This window comes from Plecotus auritus, assembly GCF_963455305.1.
Source record: "Plecotus auritus genome assembly, chromosome: 5".
Taxonomy (NCBI): Eukaryota; Metazoa; Chordata; class Mammalia; order Chiroptera; family Vespertilionidae; genus Plecotus; species Plecotus auritus.
The window spans coordinates 31,525,391-31,541,067 of record NC_137776.1 but is presented as its reverse complement, the minus strand read 5'-3'; the positions used below and the strand labels follow the sequence as shown (position 1 = coordinate 31,541,067).

Sequence of the window (15,677 nt, the reverse complement as noted above, 5' to 3'; positions counted from 1 at the left end):
TATTTGGATTTAAAGCCAATAAAAATAGAAGCAGTAAAAGATGTATAAAAAAGGGAATCTAAGTGAAAGAAGTATCCATCTAAACCTAGTGCATATTTTGGATAGAACCCAACGTTTGGGGGAATAAAGGCAGAAAGAAAGTGAGATAAAAATGTACAAGAATAAGTTTTAGAAATTTACTCCAGAAAATAGTCCATCTTATAAAACACATTTTAATTCTAGTCTTTTAGTATTTATTTACGTCAGACTACCTCTTAGTGGATGTTTGGTTTCCTGTGTCGAGACTTGGAAAAATTACTTCGTGGTTAGAAAATAGCATATTCTCAAGACAGTTGATTGAAAAAAACTTTTTTTGGCTTACTATTTTTTAAACAAATTTTACTTTATAAAAACAGTGAATTAATCAGATTTGAGGTTAACTATCACTGGTAGAACTGTAGTGAATTTATTCAACTTGCTTAAAAAAGAAAATGGATCATCCCTGGAAAGAATTTTATATATAAGCACTCACAGAAACAATAGGGCCTAAAATAAAGGAGAGTTTTTGACCTGTTTAAAAAAAAAAAAAAAAAAAAAGGAGAAAGAAAAAAATTTAAGAATACTGGGGCGGGGAGGGACAGATTTCATAAAACAGAGTAGTTGAAGGAAGGCATGTGCCCAAGTTAGAGGAGAGAGCAACGTCTGAAGAACATCAACAACAGAAGCGTTTTTGGGGAAAACTAATGTCAGGACCACTCCTATGGTTCATTTCATAAAACAAAACGGTAGACAAGTATTCAACTTGCTGAGGCTTACAATGTTAGAGTACAGTACACTTGTAATAACAGACCACTGAGAAAAAGAATTACTCAAAAAAAATTTTAAGAAGACATATTATGGGAAAGACTATAAAAATTAGAACATTCTTACTTTAGGTGGATTAAAATAAAAAATGAAGTAGGAATAGGGTAAGAAGATATTATTGGTTCCAATCACTCATGTTAGAAAGATAAGAAGTGTTAGGATCATATATCTTAAGGCGAATGGAAAATAGTCATTCCTAAAAACTGTACAAAAAAGTAAATTTCAAAAATTAAGAAATTCCAATTAAATGTGTAAAAATTCCTAAAAAAAGTTTAAAAATTTAACTTTGGCAGGCTATCATCACGTGGGAATATCAATATTATGCCTGAAATATTTATAAATTTTAGATTACAAAACAAAATATGTATTACTGATATTTTAAAAGACGCTTTTGAAGCTATAAAAATCCCATTCTCTGCCTAATTTATTTAAGGGCTCATGAAAAAACTGATGAAATATTCATTATCTCCACCAAAACAAATACATACAAAGTTCTAAATTTCATTTTATAGGACTACCATCTATTATAGTGCAAGGTGCATGCATATCTATCTCAGGGACAGGCCTAAGCTCAGCCAGAAATCAGAAACGTGTTGAGTGGAGGCCCAGTGCAAGTCCTTCATTTCATGGGCATAATAAATCATCCAAAATCCACCTTCAGTAGCTCAAGTAGACATAAAAATAGGCCGATGGTTACTTTACTACAGCGATAATATAATCCTTGGTCTTATTGTTGTGGAGCAGATGTCATTATGGGTGGGGCTGACGCGCAGAGCAGCTGAAACATTTTTGTACCACCCGCTGCACTTTCCATGGAATAGTAAGGATCCCAAAAGGTAAGGGCAGCACTCTTAAGGATCAGTTCCTACTAGAAATAAGGAAGTTATGATGTGACCGTGGTACACGTAAAGACCACAAGGAGATTTTTGAATCCCCCAGGATTAAGTTCTACCCAGGGAAAGAGATCGTCCCCTTTCCCCCTCCCCTGCCGGCTCCTCCTTGGGACACTTGGATGAGTCTTTCTTTCCCTCCTTCCCACGCTGAGGTGAGGCGGCACGCAAGCCTAGGACGCCTGTTTTTCTCTTCGCGCGGAGAGAACTCTACGGGTAGGAACCCTCGGTCGCAGGAAGGGAGAGGGCGGCGTTGTGGGGAGGCAAAGAAAGCTCGCCTGGGACGAGCTGGGCTGGGATTGGGAAGGGACAAGCGGGCCGCCGGGCCGACTGAAGAGGCCGAGGTGACGAGGGAAATCTGCCGGCTGGGAGCTGGGACCGGGCGCTTCCGGCGGGCCCCAGCCACTCTCAGCCCAGCGCGGCTGGCGTTCCGGGCTCCACCGGGGCGGGCAGGTAGTTAGTCGAGAGGGTAAACCGCGGTTCGCACTTGCCTGGGATCGGGTGATCAACATCTGGTAGTAGTCTTTGCTCGGCGCTGGGCCTTGTCCTACAATTTCGAACAGAGTCTCCGGCAGCCACGACGCCATCTTGGGACGCCACCGTCGTCGCTAGGACAACCAGGAAGAGGCGGGGTTTGGTTGGGGTCATGAGGCCAAAGCCCTACTTTAAATCGAAATCTTCTTTTGAGCTGGCAGGGGGTTTGTAACTTGAGGTGATGTTCCCTTTTCCAAGGGTCTCAAGGCACTCTGACCGGAGAACTTTCCACCTCAGGCCTCCGGTGACCCGAAAGGGAATTAGTTCCTGCTACCACGGAGGGGCGGGGGTGACCCCGGCGGAGGGATATCGAGTGAAGCTTCACATTTCCCTTCCTGGTCCCTCGAAGGGATCGGGAGGAGATCGCAGGCCGCTGGGAAGTTGATCCAGGCGTTAGGGTAGGGAGGGGCGATGTGATAGGCCGCGACTAGGGAGCGGGGCCGGTCCCGCGGACCAGCCCATCAGCGCAGTCGGAGGGCAAAGTAGTTCCCTGAGGGTGTTGGAACGGGCGGGGAGGGAGGCGGCGCAGGCGGAGGCGCACGCTGCCGCGGTGCTGCGGCTCAGCTGATAATTGAAGGGACCCGAGGAGCCGCCGCTGCCGCTGTCTGGGGGGGGTGGGGGAGCGAGTGGAAGTTACTGCCGCGCCACCGAGTCCGGACCGGAGACTTTGGGGCCCAACTAGGTAACTGGGGCGCAGTTGCGAGCGGTGGGGTCAGGCCTGGGGGGAGGGGGATGTTCTGAGGGGTTGGAGGGAGGTGACGGTGGGGAGGAGCTGGAACAGAAAGTCCCAGGAAGCCCGGTTGTGTCATCGCCGCGAATCGGCCCCTGCTCGGCCTGCTCCCGGCGGCGGTAGGGCCGCGGAAGGACCGGGCTGGGTGGTTGACTGGCGAGGCGCTCGAGGGAGACCGCGGCCGGAGGAACCTGGACTGGGCGGGAGCTGGGGGGGGGGGGGGTCGCTGGATTCCCCCCTCCAGTACCCCGCAATGAGGAGGGCCCTTTACGGAACCGGGGTGAGGCGTGCGGTTGTTGGAGCCCGGAGGGGGTCGGGGGGCCGGAAGTGGGCTCTGGAGCTTGGAGGGCGTCTAGGAAGAGAGAAAGTGGGGGGCCGGAAGTGCAGGTGGGGGGTGTGAAGGCCGTGAGGGTTCCCCGGAAATGGGATGGGGGCCCGGAAACCGGGAGAGAGGAGGCTTCAGGGCCAGGGACGTCCCGGAAATGGAAACTAGGGAGCAGCTCGAGTGACAACAGTTGTGGCAAGCGAGGGTCAGAAGAGGGAGAGGCCGGAGTGACTTTAGACCGCAGTAAGGGGTTTGCTGCCAAGGGGGACGGTTGAGGGCGGGCGAGGACGTAGACGGGGTCTGCGCTTGGCAGTTTTAGTCGTGGGAAGTTGAAGCTGAGGGAGGTTGACGACGAGACGGGCCTGGGCATGCGGGGAGGGGGGGGCATGAAAAGAGGCCCAGAAACTTGGCTGAGAGAAGTGGAGCATCCTTGTAAAAAGACCAGAATGGGAATTGACGGGAGGGGGTCCAGGGTTTGGGGTGGGAGAGATGGACCAATTGTCACTATTTGTATTAGCATTCAAAACGACTCAGGCGATTAATTTATTTATATACGGGTTACATAAAACGTATTATAACGTTTGTCCATTCAGTTAATCTCTTTCTCCTCCGCCCTTCTCTACAGTGAGAGGGTTTCTAGCTCAGAAACAAGTTAGAGGGGATTTCAAATAACGAAGGTTGTAAAACCCCAAATCTCCGGGTCGCTCCCTTCCTCAGAATAAGGGAAAGCCTAAATTTCTTGGAGAAACTAATGATTTAAAAACCCACGCTAATCGGGGGGAAAATAGTTAGACATTGAAACTCCTGCGGAGGGGCGGGAGGGAGTCGGTTACCCCTGTGTGGTGAGGGGGAACGGAAGGGGCTGCTCCTAACCCCTTACAGATTTGTTTGCGATAAGGCCGTTTTGTCTGGCGGAGGTTTAGCTTAAGCAGCGTGCCTGGTGGTGGGTACAGTTTAATTGCCTCGTTAGTTAATTGGAGGAGGGACTGTATCAGTGTGTAAACATCCATGTGTGCTTGGTGGTGGTGGGGAACGTTTAATAAGCAGGGAATCGTCCTGAGTGGACTTCCAATTGCGCCCCTGCTGTCTCCCTCCCTAGTTGGCGTTCCTGATTCTGCCTGGGCTGCCAAATCACCCGATCCCCGGGCTTTACTCTGTTTTGTAGGCCCTTTAGTGGTGCCTGTAACTTTCAAGTCCTTTCCAGTCTCTTTAGATATTTTTCACATTTCATTTTTTAAAGACCCGTTAAGTTGAGGCTCAGAATCTCCTCTCTAAAAACAAAACAAAAAATGTATACGGGATAGAAAGTTGAAAGAGCTATTGACTGGGGCGAAAAACCGAGTCTTGGAACAAAGGTCCTAGTCTTTAGAGAAAAAGGCAAGAGGCCTATATATGAGGCCTGTGTGTCGCATGTACACAGGGGATAGGGGCTTGGAGAAGGGACACGTTGGAGGAGTGGAATTATCAGAGGTTTAGAGACAATAAATTACAAAGAGTTTTAGTGAGGCTTATTTTAATATTTACATCATAAAGGAGGTTAATTTTAAGTGTGAATTTTGGAATAAACAGTTTCTAATTTTTTGTTAAACTCCCTGCTCCATATGCAGCCCAGGAATATTGAATTAATGTGGTTTTTATATCATCTTTGTGAGCTTGTTCAGGGAGTTTTTGTTTTTTATTTTATGCTTAAGAGAGCATATTGACATGATTGGGGTTTGTGGGCTTTTTCCATAACTGCCTTTCTATGAATGTGCCAGTATTCATAAGAATTAAATAACTGTAATTAAGATTATCGTTTTTTCCATTTGCTCCCCAGTTTTTCAGGAGTTTGAGAGGCTAATCTGCTCAGCTGACATTTACTATTTAGTTTGTGTCCATAAACAGACTTTTTATTTTAGTTTTTCATTTACTTTCTAAAAGTTTTAAAATACTTGGCAGTTAGAGTTCTAGAAGGTGCTAAAGTAAAATAATTATATTTTTAAATGGGATGCTAGGCCAGGGTAAAAATCAATGTTTTCTCCCAAAGTAAACTTGAAGTAATGTTTACCATCCCATTCTAATTTTTAGATTACTGGATTTATGTTATCTCCATAAGGTTTTATTACCCTATTTTAAAGACATCGTCCTAACAGAGACACATACTGGTTTAGGAATTCATACCTTAACAGTAGGTACTTGTGTGACCTTGAGCTATTCACTTAACCTTACCTGGTCTACAGTACTTTTTCTGTAAAACAGGGTACCTTGCTGGGTGGTTGTGAGACTCAGTGAATATAATGGCTGTGAAAAACAATGAACAGTTAAATCAGTGTAAGATATTATTTTAAGAAAATTACATTAGCTATTTTGAGGTCATTAAGAAAAACAACAGTTTCTGCGCTGGCCAGTGTGGTTCAGTTGTTTGGCATATCCTCCTGTACACCAAAAAGGGTCAGGTTCAACCCCATTCAGGAGCCCCCTCTTTCCCCTGCCTCTCCCTGTCTAAAAAATCAATAGAAAATGAAAAAAATAAAATTTCTTATCAGTGGTTGTGATTGGGGGAGGTTGATGGTAGTTTGAAGATAAGAAGTTACAGCACTTTATAATTTTAAATTGCTGCTAAATTGGTGGTAGAACTTGTGCCCAATTTCTGTTGAAATAATTTTTGTTTTGCATCAACATGCTAGGTAATTTTTCACCATACAGCTTACCAAATAAATTTGTTAACCCTCTTTAGAAAAATTTCAGACAAATTTCTTTACATTTTTGTTATTTTTTTGTGTCGGAATTTTTTCTTTCTTAATCCCTTCATCTTTTTCAACCAGCTCTCCAAATCCCCCCTTTGACAGCTGTCAGTTTGTTTTGTTTGTTAGTTTATTTTGTTCATTAGATTCACATATAAGTGAAATCATATGGTATTTGTCTTTTTCTGACTGGTATATTTCACTTAGCATAGTACTCTCCAGGGCAATCCATGGTGTCAGAAAGGGTAAGATTTCCCTTTTTTCCAGCAGAGTAGTAGTCCATTGTGTAAATGTACCACAGCTTTTTTTATTTACTCATCTTTCTACTGAGGGGCATTTGGGCTGCTTCCAAATCTTGGTTATTGTAAATAATGCTGCAGTGTCCATGTATTTTGAATTAGTGGTTTGGGGTTTGGGTTTCTCTGGATATACTCTCAGAAGTGGAATTGCTGGGTCATAAGGCAGTTTTTAAGTTTTTGAGGTAACTGCATGCTGCTTTCCACAGTAGTTACACCAGTCTGCATTCCCACCAACTGCACTAGAGTTCCATGTTCTCCACATCCTCACCAACACTTGTCATTTTTTACATTTTAATTATTGACAAAATATGTATCTAATCTTGGTTTGTGGCTCTTCTGAAACTTTCTCATAGAGACTACAATTAAGGAACATTTCTGAATCTCAATCTTTTTTTTATAGAGAGTCTAGGGAGGTTTTGTATTTTTGTTTTAATTTTAAATGGATGGGTGGGAATCTTGTTGAGCAAATGTGATAACAATTGCCCTTTTATTTTTTCTTCTGTTTGCTGAGGTAATTAAATGGACTCAAGTTTAAAATGTGACCAGCTTGTTGCTTCTCACCTTCGCTCAAGCTCTTGCTACTGCCAGCCTGACCTGCACTTTTCCCTCATTTAAATTATTTCAGGTTCATTTCAACTCACCCTTCAAATCCCTTTCTTAAAACTTTTTATTTCTTGGTTGTCTAGGTATGCTTCATTTTGGGATTATAGTGAAGCATCCATCTTACATAAAAACTGCTGTTTGAAATTTTAACCCTGCTATTTGGCTTCTGTAAATGCTTGCTTGCTTAAATAATAAGGAAAATAAGACTACTCCCACTTCAGAGAGGCCATTAAACCTTCCCTGACGAAGTTATCAGTGCTGGCACCAGGCCAGGCCTTTGGTTGAGGTCTCAAGGCCCCAGCACATAGGGGCTCTTTAAGAACTTGTAAAGGGGGCCGGAAACACCCCATATTTGGGAGACAAGGTAAAACATATAAATAGGGAAAGTTCCTCCATGTTGGGGTCCAGAATTTGAGAGACATTTTCCTCTGGGCCCACACATAATAATAATAATAATAATAAATGTAACTCCATCTCTCTCTAAGTGTTGCTTGGTTCTTCGGTTTTCTGTAACAATAGTGCTAAATTTGTTGGTTGTGTTGTGGGGTTACATTGGTCAACATGAACATAATGGGTTTCAGGTGTGGGTTTCTAAGCATGTTGCTTTTGTTTCCATGCCTGGATTATAGGCTTCCTGAGGGTAAAATGTTACCATGTTCTTCATGAAGGGCACTCATAAACCCGATTGAAAATAATATCTATTTTCCTTTCCACTCCAAACCAGTAACGTTAGCCTGGCCTTGCCTACTATGTAGTCAGTCTTCCTGCTTAGAAAGGATCTTGGTCCTAACAGATTCCTCTGGGTGCTGTTTGGTTTAGTGATCACAGCCTCTTCACATCTTCCTGACTACTGTGACATCAGAGTGCCTAGATAGAGTGCTGGAATAAGAATTTGGTGGATAATATACAATAAATATAATTTGTAGAATGTTATATAACCTTGGTGTTTGTAGTTCTTAACATTAACATGTAATAGCTTCATGTTTATGTATTTTTTATAGTGCTTATGTATAGTTCAAATAACTGTTACAGATTTTTCAAAAGCATAAAACCTTAGCCATTATTCTTTACAATCTCTACCTGGTCTACTAGTTTACTCTGTACATATTGGGGCTTGCTGCTGAACCAGTCTCTTGATTTTGATTTAAGTAAAATTTAATTTGGCTAATGTCCTAGATTTTTAAAAATGCAGTTCTCTAGTACACCTGAAACTTATATAATGTTATTAACCAATGTTATCCCAGTAAATTTAATTTTTTAAAATGCAGTTCTTTAATTAAGTCTAATATCCTAATTTATTGATAGTTTCAGGTTATTGGGAAAAGAAGTTGTTTCTCAGCGGTCACTAACCGGTGGTCTGCGGACCACTGGTGGTCCGTGAGGTCCGAAAGGTTGGCAACCTAGACTGATATATGTCTCAGATGCTTAATAGTTTATCTCAGGCCTTTTAGATTTTAGGTGTGGGTTTTATAGTTTCATTAGGTTGGATTGGACAGAAGAAAAAGGAACTTGTCTGTTATTCAGACTTAACCTGTTTTGCCTTGAGTGTGCAGAAGCTGTTGGACATAGACAGTTTTATGGTTACTAGTATGCTTGATTTAAAAAGCCATTTTCGTAGCCTAGAGTAAACAAGCTGCTACTCTGTTCTTTCTTTACTGAACAGCACTGTTCAAGGGAGTGGGTTCCTGACCTGATTGTGTCTTTTTTATCTTTGTGTCCTTGGGCAAATAATTAACATTTGTGAGTTTCAAGTGCCTAATCTGAAAAATGTGGTTTATTGCCACCTAACCTAGAATTATTGTCATTTATGTGCTAAACACTGTATTTAGGAAATTAGGTTACAAAGATGGATTGGAATACACGGCCCTTCCTCCACTGGTTCAATTGCAATATTGATCATCATCTCATCAAACATACATCATACATTAAAAATATTTGAGTATACAATAGTATTCCATAGCCAATTATGAATTCCTTTCATTGTGAATTCCTGACTCATAATACAAATTCTTTATTTTTTTTTATTTATTTTTTTTAATATATTTTATTGATATTTTTACAGAGAGGAAGGGAGAGGGATAGAAAGCCAGAAACATCGATGAGAGAGAAACATCGATCAGCTGCCTCCTGCACACCCCCCACTGGGGATGCGCCCGCAGCCAAGGTACATGCCCCTGACCAGAATCGAACCCGGGACCCTTCAGTCCGCAGGCCGACGCTGTATCCACTGAGCCAAACCGGTTTCGGCATAATACAAATTCTTTAAATGTTTATTGAAGGAGTAAGCATTGTGAGAATAAAATGATACTGTAAGTGAAAATATATTGTAATGACTTAATGTCCTATTTGTTTTGATAAATACGTTGGATTATTGTTAATGCTAAAAAGTCTTTGGGAGTTTTATTTTTAATCTATTGGGACATATTTTAGAGACTGCAAGTTGCTTTAAATCATACATATTAAAAAAATTAGGGCAAGCCATTTTATATTGTCTATTTTTTACATATAATAGCTGATCATTTAAATTTGACATTGGGGACCTAAATATATTTTGATGCAATGTGCATATTTATTAAATATAAAATTGAGTTTTATACAGCATTTCAGTTTATTCTCTTTGTTCCATATTTATTTTTATAAATGTGATGTCATTACCCATACAGGATTTTGAAGGCTATTTATAAGCTGAATGGTCTATCAACAAGTCTTCAAGACTTGAAATTAACATTTCAATTTGTATGTTATCAACTTGTTGGCTGTCATAACCACTGAATTTTCTACCCTGACTTCAAAACTATTACTCATGCCACATGTGGGCAGCATTCTGAATAAATAGATCCACCTTGTGTCATCTTCTTAAGGTCAAATTAACTCATTTTGAAGTCCTTCTACTGGTAAACATGTGTGATGCCTTGGAAACCCAAAGTGAGTTTTTACAGATAGCACATCTAAAATTCACTGTTGAGTTGTAATTTAAGATGCTTGTGTCCTTAGAGAGCAGGTTCATGGAGATCACATGGAGGGCCTCCCCCACCTCCTTTTAAAAAAAATTTATTGAAAATCAAGTGCTTGTAGTTGCCTTATATAGTAAATAGTAAATATATGAAAATGCTGCAACTTCTGTTATGGCCCCAGTATTTGGTAATCCTGTCTGTTTTGCACCTTGGCTGCATGCAGTCAGATTGAGCTGCTTGTTCCTCGCTGAACTGCAGCACACGTGGTTTTGATTGTTTGGATTAAAACCCCTCCACCATCTTCTATCTCTTATTGCTACATGATACACATTTTTTTCCAGTAGCTTCTGTTAAATTTTTACTCTTCACTCTTCTCCCTTCTATGACATTTTAATTGTTCCACTTACGTCATCCACAGTTTGTCTTATTATTGTTTACATTTTCTCTACTAAATCTTTGGCTTTCTTGGGGTAGAGGTTTCATTCTTCTATCCCCACAGTGGCTGGCACAAGGCTCCTAACATAAACGCATTGTATGTGATAAGTGGCAGACTTTGTTTTGGTGACACATTGAGAAACTATATTGGGAAATAATATTAGCATCATTTGCCTTAGTTTACTGTCAACTTGCTTATTTTAGATTTTCAAGGTTTGGTAGCCGAGGTTGGATCCTAGCATATAAATCTGTCAGAATTAGGCTCATTAAAATCAGCTACTTCGGGATTGTTAAAGCACTAGCCAGTGGTCGGCAAACTGCGGCTCTGGCTCTCGGTTTGCCGCTCTGTTGACTAATGAGTTTGCCGACCATTGCCTTAGGGAAAAACACTTAAAAAACATTTTAGTAATGTACTAATGTCTTTAACCTGAAGTCAAAACTTCTGGGTAAGGGTAATGCCTTGCAGTGGTCGGCAAACTCGGTCAACAGAGTGGCAAACGGTGGCTCACAAGCCGCATGTGGCTCGAGAGCCGCAGTTTGCCGACCACTGCAGACTATTTTAGTAACTTGGTTACCCCAGATTTAGCTTTTGGGACTTAGTTTATTAGTAGATTAAATACATTTTAAGTGCTTACTGTGCACCATGACTGTGTTGGGAGGAAAACGAAGGGGACTTAAGACCTAGTTCTTGTCCTCTGAGTTCTGTTAATGTTTCATTTACTTGATAATCATGTACTTACTTACTTGATAACTATATAGAGAGAAGTATTCTGTAGGTATTCTATATGCAGGCTTTCTGCATTTAGAAAACCTGATAATGAGAATTTAAATTAAAATACAGATGAATTAGGGTATGAGTTTTGTTTGGCTTTACTGAATTGTTGGAAGCGCCTTCACTATACAGAGATTTCATCAGCAACTTGTGTGTTCTGGTTCTAAAGAAGGTCTACCCTGAGAAGAAATAAGAGACATAAAATGAGATCTGTTATATTAAAATGTACTTTATTGAAGATGAATTCAAACTAATGACAATAGAACACAACATATAACAGAAGTACAAAGTTGAGTTTTATACAATGGCTACTCAGAAGTTTAGAGAGAGATTCAGTCCTGGGTTGAAGTTTCTGAGGAGTGCTTCATGGGGAGAGGAGGGACTTGTACTGGTCCTGATTGTTTGGATAGCTATAGAAGAATGGGAGCTTAAAGATGTAATTGTGGTGAGGGTATAATGGTAAGATACACTGGCTCTCTGGAGTAGAGGGTCCATATTGATGAAGTAATAGGATATGTGGGCTGAGATTATTGAGGTCCTTAAATGAGAGATTAAGAAATTAGATTTAACAGACAGGTTAAATTTATTGTTGATTCCTGAATAAGCAAAGACATGAAAAAAGGTATAAATATATTTAATTTGTAAATGAACTGGGAAAAAAAAGTGCTTTTAGATCTTATTTATCTTTTCATGCACTGCTTCCCTTTTTGGACTGCAGATAAGGTTTTTTGTAAGTTTTGGGGCCATATGAGCAGTGGAGGTTAAACTTCTTGTTCACTTTTCCTGTGTAATAATTAAAGTAGTTTTGCTCAGTAAGCAGGAGTTGGTTAAGTGTCTAATGAATCCTATTGCTCCTCAGGTTAGTCACAGAAATTTTTTTGTTTTTCGTTTTTTGTTGTTAATCCTCCCCCGAGGATATTTTTCCACTGATTTTTTTAGAGAGTGGAAAGGAGGGGGAGAGACAGAGAGAAACATCAATGTGAGAGACACATGGATTGGTTGCCTTCCGCATGTGCCCTGACCAGGGCTGGGATCAAGCCACAACCTGTATGTGCACTGGAATCAAACCTGGGACCCTAGAAAGGCTGATGCTCTATCTATCCACTGAGCAAACCAGCTAGGGCCATAGAATTTTTCCTTTAGAGCAAGCATGTCAAACTTGCAGGCTGCATGTGGCCCACAAGGAATGTTTATGTAGCCCAGCCAATATAACAGTATATAAGAAATGTTTTTTTAAATATATATTTTATTGATTTTTTTACAGAGAGGAATAGAGAGTTAGAAACATTGATGAGAGAGAAATATTGATCACCTGCCTCCTGCACACCTCCTATTGGGATGTGCCCAGCTGCCTCCTGCACACCTCCTATTGGGGATGTTACCGCAACCAAGGTACATGCCCTTGACCAGAATCGAACCTGGGACCTTTCAGACTACAGGCCAACGCTCTATCCACTGAGCCAAACCGGTCAGGGCTGTAAGAAATGTTTTAATAAAAATTTCGTAACTTAATTTTTACAATATCCTGTTATACATAATTATTAATAACAAACTACAACTTTTGCTAATGACTGATTACTATATTCGTGTTGCATTCATTTCCCTTATGTGCCCTACACGCAGGCGCACCATTTCTCTCCACTAATACTAGCAGCGAATATTTTAGCAGCTGATTGCCATGTCATTAGTCTTGTACTGACTTGTTTGGTGTGAGCAACAGGAAATAATTCACTTTCAGAGAACAAGAAAAATAGGTTTACTTGCCTTTTGCTTATTAATTTGTGCAGTTATTCAGTGTCTGGTAAATTAATGTTCAAGAAAATTAATTTTTATTAAAATGTATTATTTTATGTTAACGATTACTCATTTATTTCAGCCCTTTGTATTCACCATGTCTCTATCTAAATAAATGTACGTTTCTATGAAAATTGAAGCTTTTTTTTTTTTTTTTTTTTTTTTTGCGGCCCACATAAACTTAAGCCTTATTTAGCCCATGATAGCCTTTGAGTTTGACATGCTTGCTTTAGAGGAAGCTGGCAATCATTTCACCTTAACACATCCAACTGTTTATTCAGAAATTTATTTTTAAAATTTTGAGTATTGTTTGATAATTAATACATGATTTTTTGTGAGTCACATAGTAATTTGTCAGTCTTATATATGGGAACAACTTTTTGCTTAGCATCTAATGCAGTAAAAAATGTTTAAAACAAAATTGAATTCTGATCTAAGTATTTATGCACTTTTAAAAATGCAAATTAATATTACCCAGTTTAATCAAGTTAAATATTTTAATTCTGGTTAGTGTCATAGTAGACTGTTTGTTATCCCTTCCACTTTTATGAAAGCATGCACAACAGGACTTTAAAAATAGCAAGTGAGGCTAGATGGTGGTTGAAGGGAAAATAAAGAATAATATTCAGGGGTCTGGTAACCATATTTACCTTTCTTCAGTAGCTTTTGTTTTATTATGTTCTTGTAGATTTGCTGACTGCAGTCTGAATTAATTTGATTCTTCCTTATGTGGAGATAGCAGAGATGCTATTAGTGCAAGATTATGGTTTAATACCTGTGAAGGCTATTTGTATAGGCCAAATTTTGTGGGGTTTTGTGGATTTTAGAATAAAAATATTTGTGAAGTGTGTATTTTACTGCTATAGTAGGCAAGAGTGCCTGTTTTTCTACAAGACAGGCAGCTTCCTTTTTTTGTCTTTATGAAGCAGATATTTTCATTTCTTCTACCCACATAGAGAAAACTGCTTAGTCTCTAGAGAAAATTTGACCTATCTCTGCCCCTCCTTCCCAGATCCAAAAGCATTTGTGCCCTTCTCCCAGTAGATGGCAACAAGTAATCTGAATTTTGAAAAGACTCAGTAGTTCTTAACTTTGTGATCAGACGTGTTAGCAGAATATTTCTCAACTGTCATTCGGAACTTAGTGTTGGTTTCCACATTTTGGGCTCAAAATATTCTTCTGTTAATTGTGAATTCGTCTTTTTTACTCTATTCTTCATCCTGTCTTTTGAAAAGTTTTGCTATTCCAGTTGCTGCTATGAAGTAAGACTTGGGGAATTTCAGCCTTTGGTGTAGTGCACTGTAAGATAATCTGCTTCTGCCTCTTCTAACCATCTAGTATTACTTTTCAGCTGCCTGTATATAAGGCCCTGCCACTTCTTCCCCTCCCTCCCCACCCCAGTATCTTCTCATTACACGAACTTAAGTTCTACTGAGAGAAATGATTGAAGAGATAATAGACCATCACTTGGGATCTTCGTTGTAGCAGATGTTTTAAATGATAATTTATATTGCTTAAATCAGCTAAGGAATTGGTAAACTTAATGTTTGCCATAATAGCATTTCTCTCTTGTGGGGTGGGCTTCTACTTCATTCGTGTGTTTATTTACATTTAGCTTATTAATGCTTTGTTTCTTGTTACTAAAAATTTAATTCATAATTGCACAATTAACTTTTGAAAGTTTACCATATTTAGAGAAACAAAGCTTTTTCAGGATGCCTGCTGAGTTTATTTAATATTTATTTTTTAAAATATATTTTATTGATTTTTTTACAGAGAGGAAGGGAGAGGGATAGAGAGTTAGAAACATCGATGAGAGAGAAACATCGATCAGCTGCCTCCTGCACACCTCCTACTGGGGATGTGCCCGCAGCCAAGGTACATGCCCCTGACCGGAATCGAACCCGGGACCCTTCAGTCCGCAGGCCGACGCTCTATCCACTGAGCCAAACCGGTTTCGGCGCCTGCTGAGTTTATTTAAATGTTTAATTCGGTAGTAAAGAATTTGGGAAGTTTCTATATTTAGAGCGTTTTAACATTAGGAATGGCTTAATCTGTAGTTCTTCTAAGGAGTGGAAAGGCAAGAATTTACTAAAGCAGTAGTTCTAAAAATTCTGCAATTTCTGTTTTAAGGGCTAGTATAATCATGTTGCAAGGGAAGAAATTATCTTGGTTTCAGCAACTGCTTGCTGCATTTATCTTTTTAAGTAAAGCAAAATGGGGTTTATTGAAGATACACTCCAAATGAGAAGTGGGTCAGCCTACTACTAATAGTTTCAAATAAGTAAGGTCAGTGTAGGGTGTATTTTGGCTTATGTTTTTTAGTATCTTTTAAAATAGAATTTCAGACTTATAAAAATGTTATAAATGTATTGTAAGGAATATCCCATATTCTCTTCGCCCACTTTCAATGTCATTTTTTAAATTGTTAGACGATAAATTTGTTTTCTGTTTTAAGTCAATGGAAGCTTTATTTTTTTTAAAATATATGTGGTAAAAGTCTGGAAAAAGGTCAATACAGCAAACACATTTTTTCCCCATATGTCTCTTTACCAATCATTGTACACTTGTTGACTTGTCAGAGTGATGTGAATGCACTGTAATGCTTTGTTCCTAACTCTTGTTAAAGCCAAGTTTTTAATGAGGTGTCTCCCTCCTTTATCTTTTATACTAACTTGGGGAATGCTGTATTATGAGAGGGATATTCACTTGCTTGTGGCAGTCCATGGGAAGTGTCCAAGGCTCCTTATGCCTTAGGTCCTATGTGGTCTGGCT

At 39.9% G+C, this 15,677-nt stretch overlaps 2 protein-coding genes across 22 annotated transcripts in view; one reads left to right on the top strand and one right to left on the bottom strand.

Moving 5' to 3' along the window:
• FBXO36 (F-box protein 36) overlaps window positions 1–2,448 on the bottom strand; it is a 60,050-nt gene extending 57,602 nt beyond the window's left edge. Inside the window, exon 1 of the mRNA XM_080670673.1 lies at window positions 2,225–2,448. Coding sequence (XP_080526799.1) covers window positions 2,225–2,320 — 96 coding nt within the window. The 5' untranslated portion in view covers window positions 2,321–2,448. The remainder of the gene's footprint in view (window positions 1–2,224) is intronic.
• Window positions 1,847–15,677, top strand: part of TRIP12 (thyroid hormone receptor interactor 12) — a 147,522-nt gene continuing 133,691 nt past the window's right edge. For 6 of the 21 annotated variants that reach the window (XM_080670663.1, XM_080670662.1, XM_080670660.1 and 3 more), the window contains exon 1: window positions 2,583–2,949. The gene's annotated coding sequence lies outside the window, so the exon portion shown is untranslated. Of the gene's footprint in view, window positions 1,950–2,578; window positions 2,950–3,380; window positions 3,566–15,677 lie in introns of those variants that run through there. The other 15 variants (XM_080670658.1, XM_080670667.1, XM_080670661.1 and 12 more) reach the window with 11 other exon arrangements.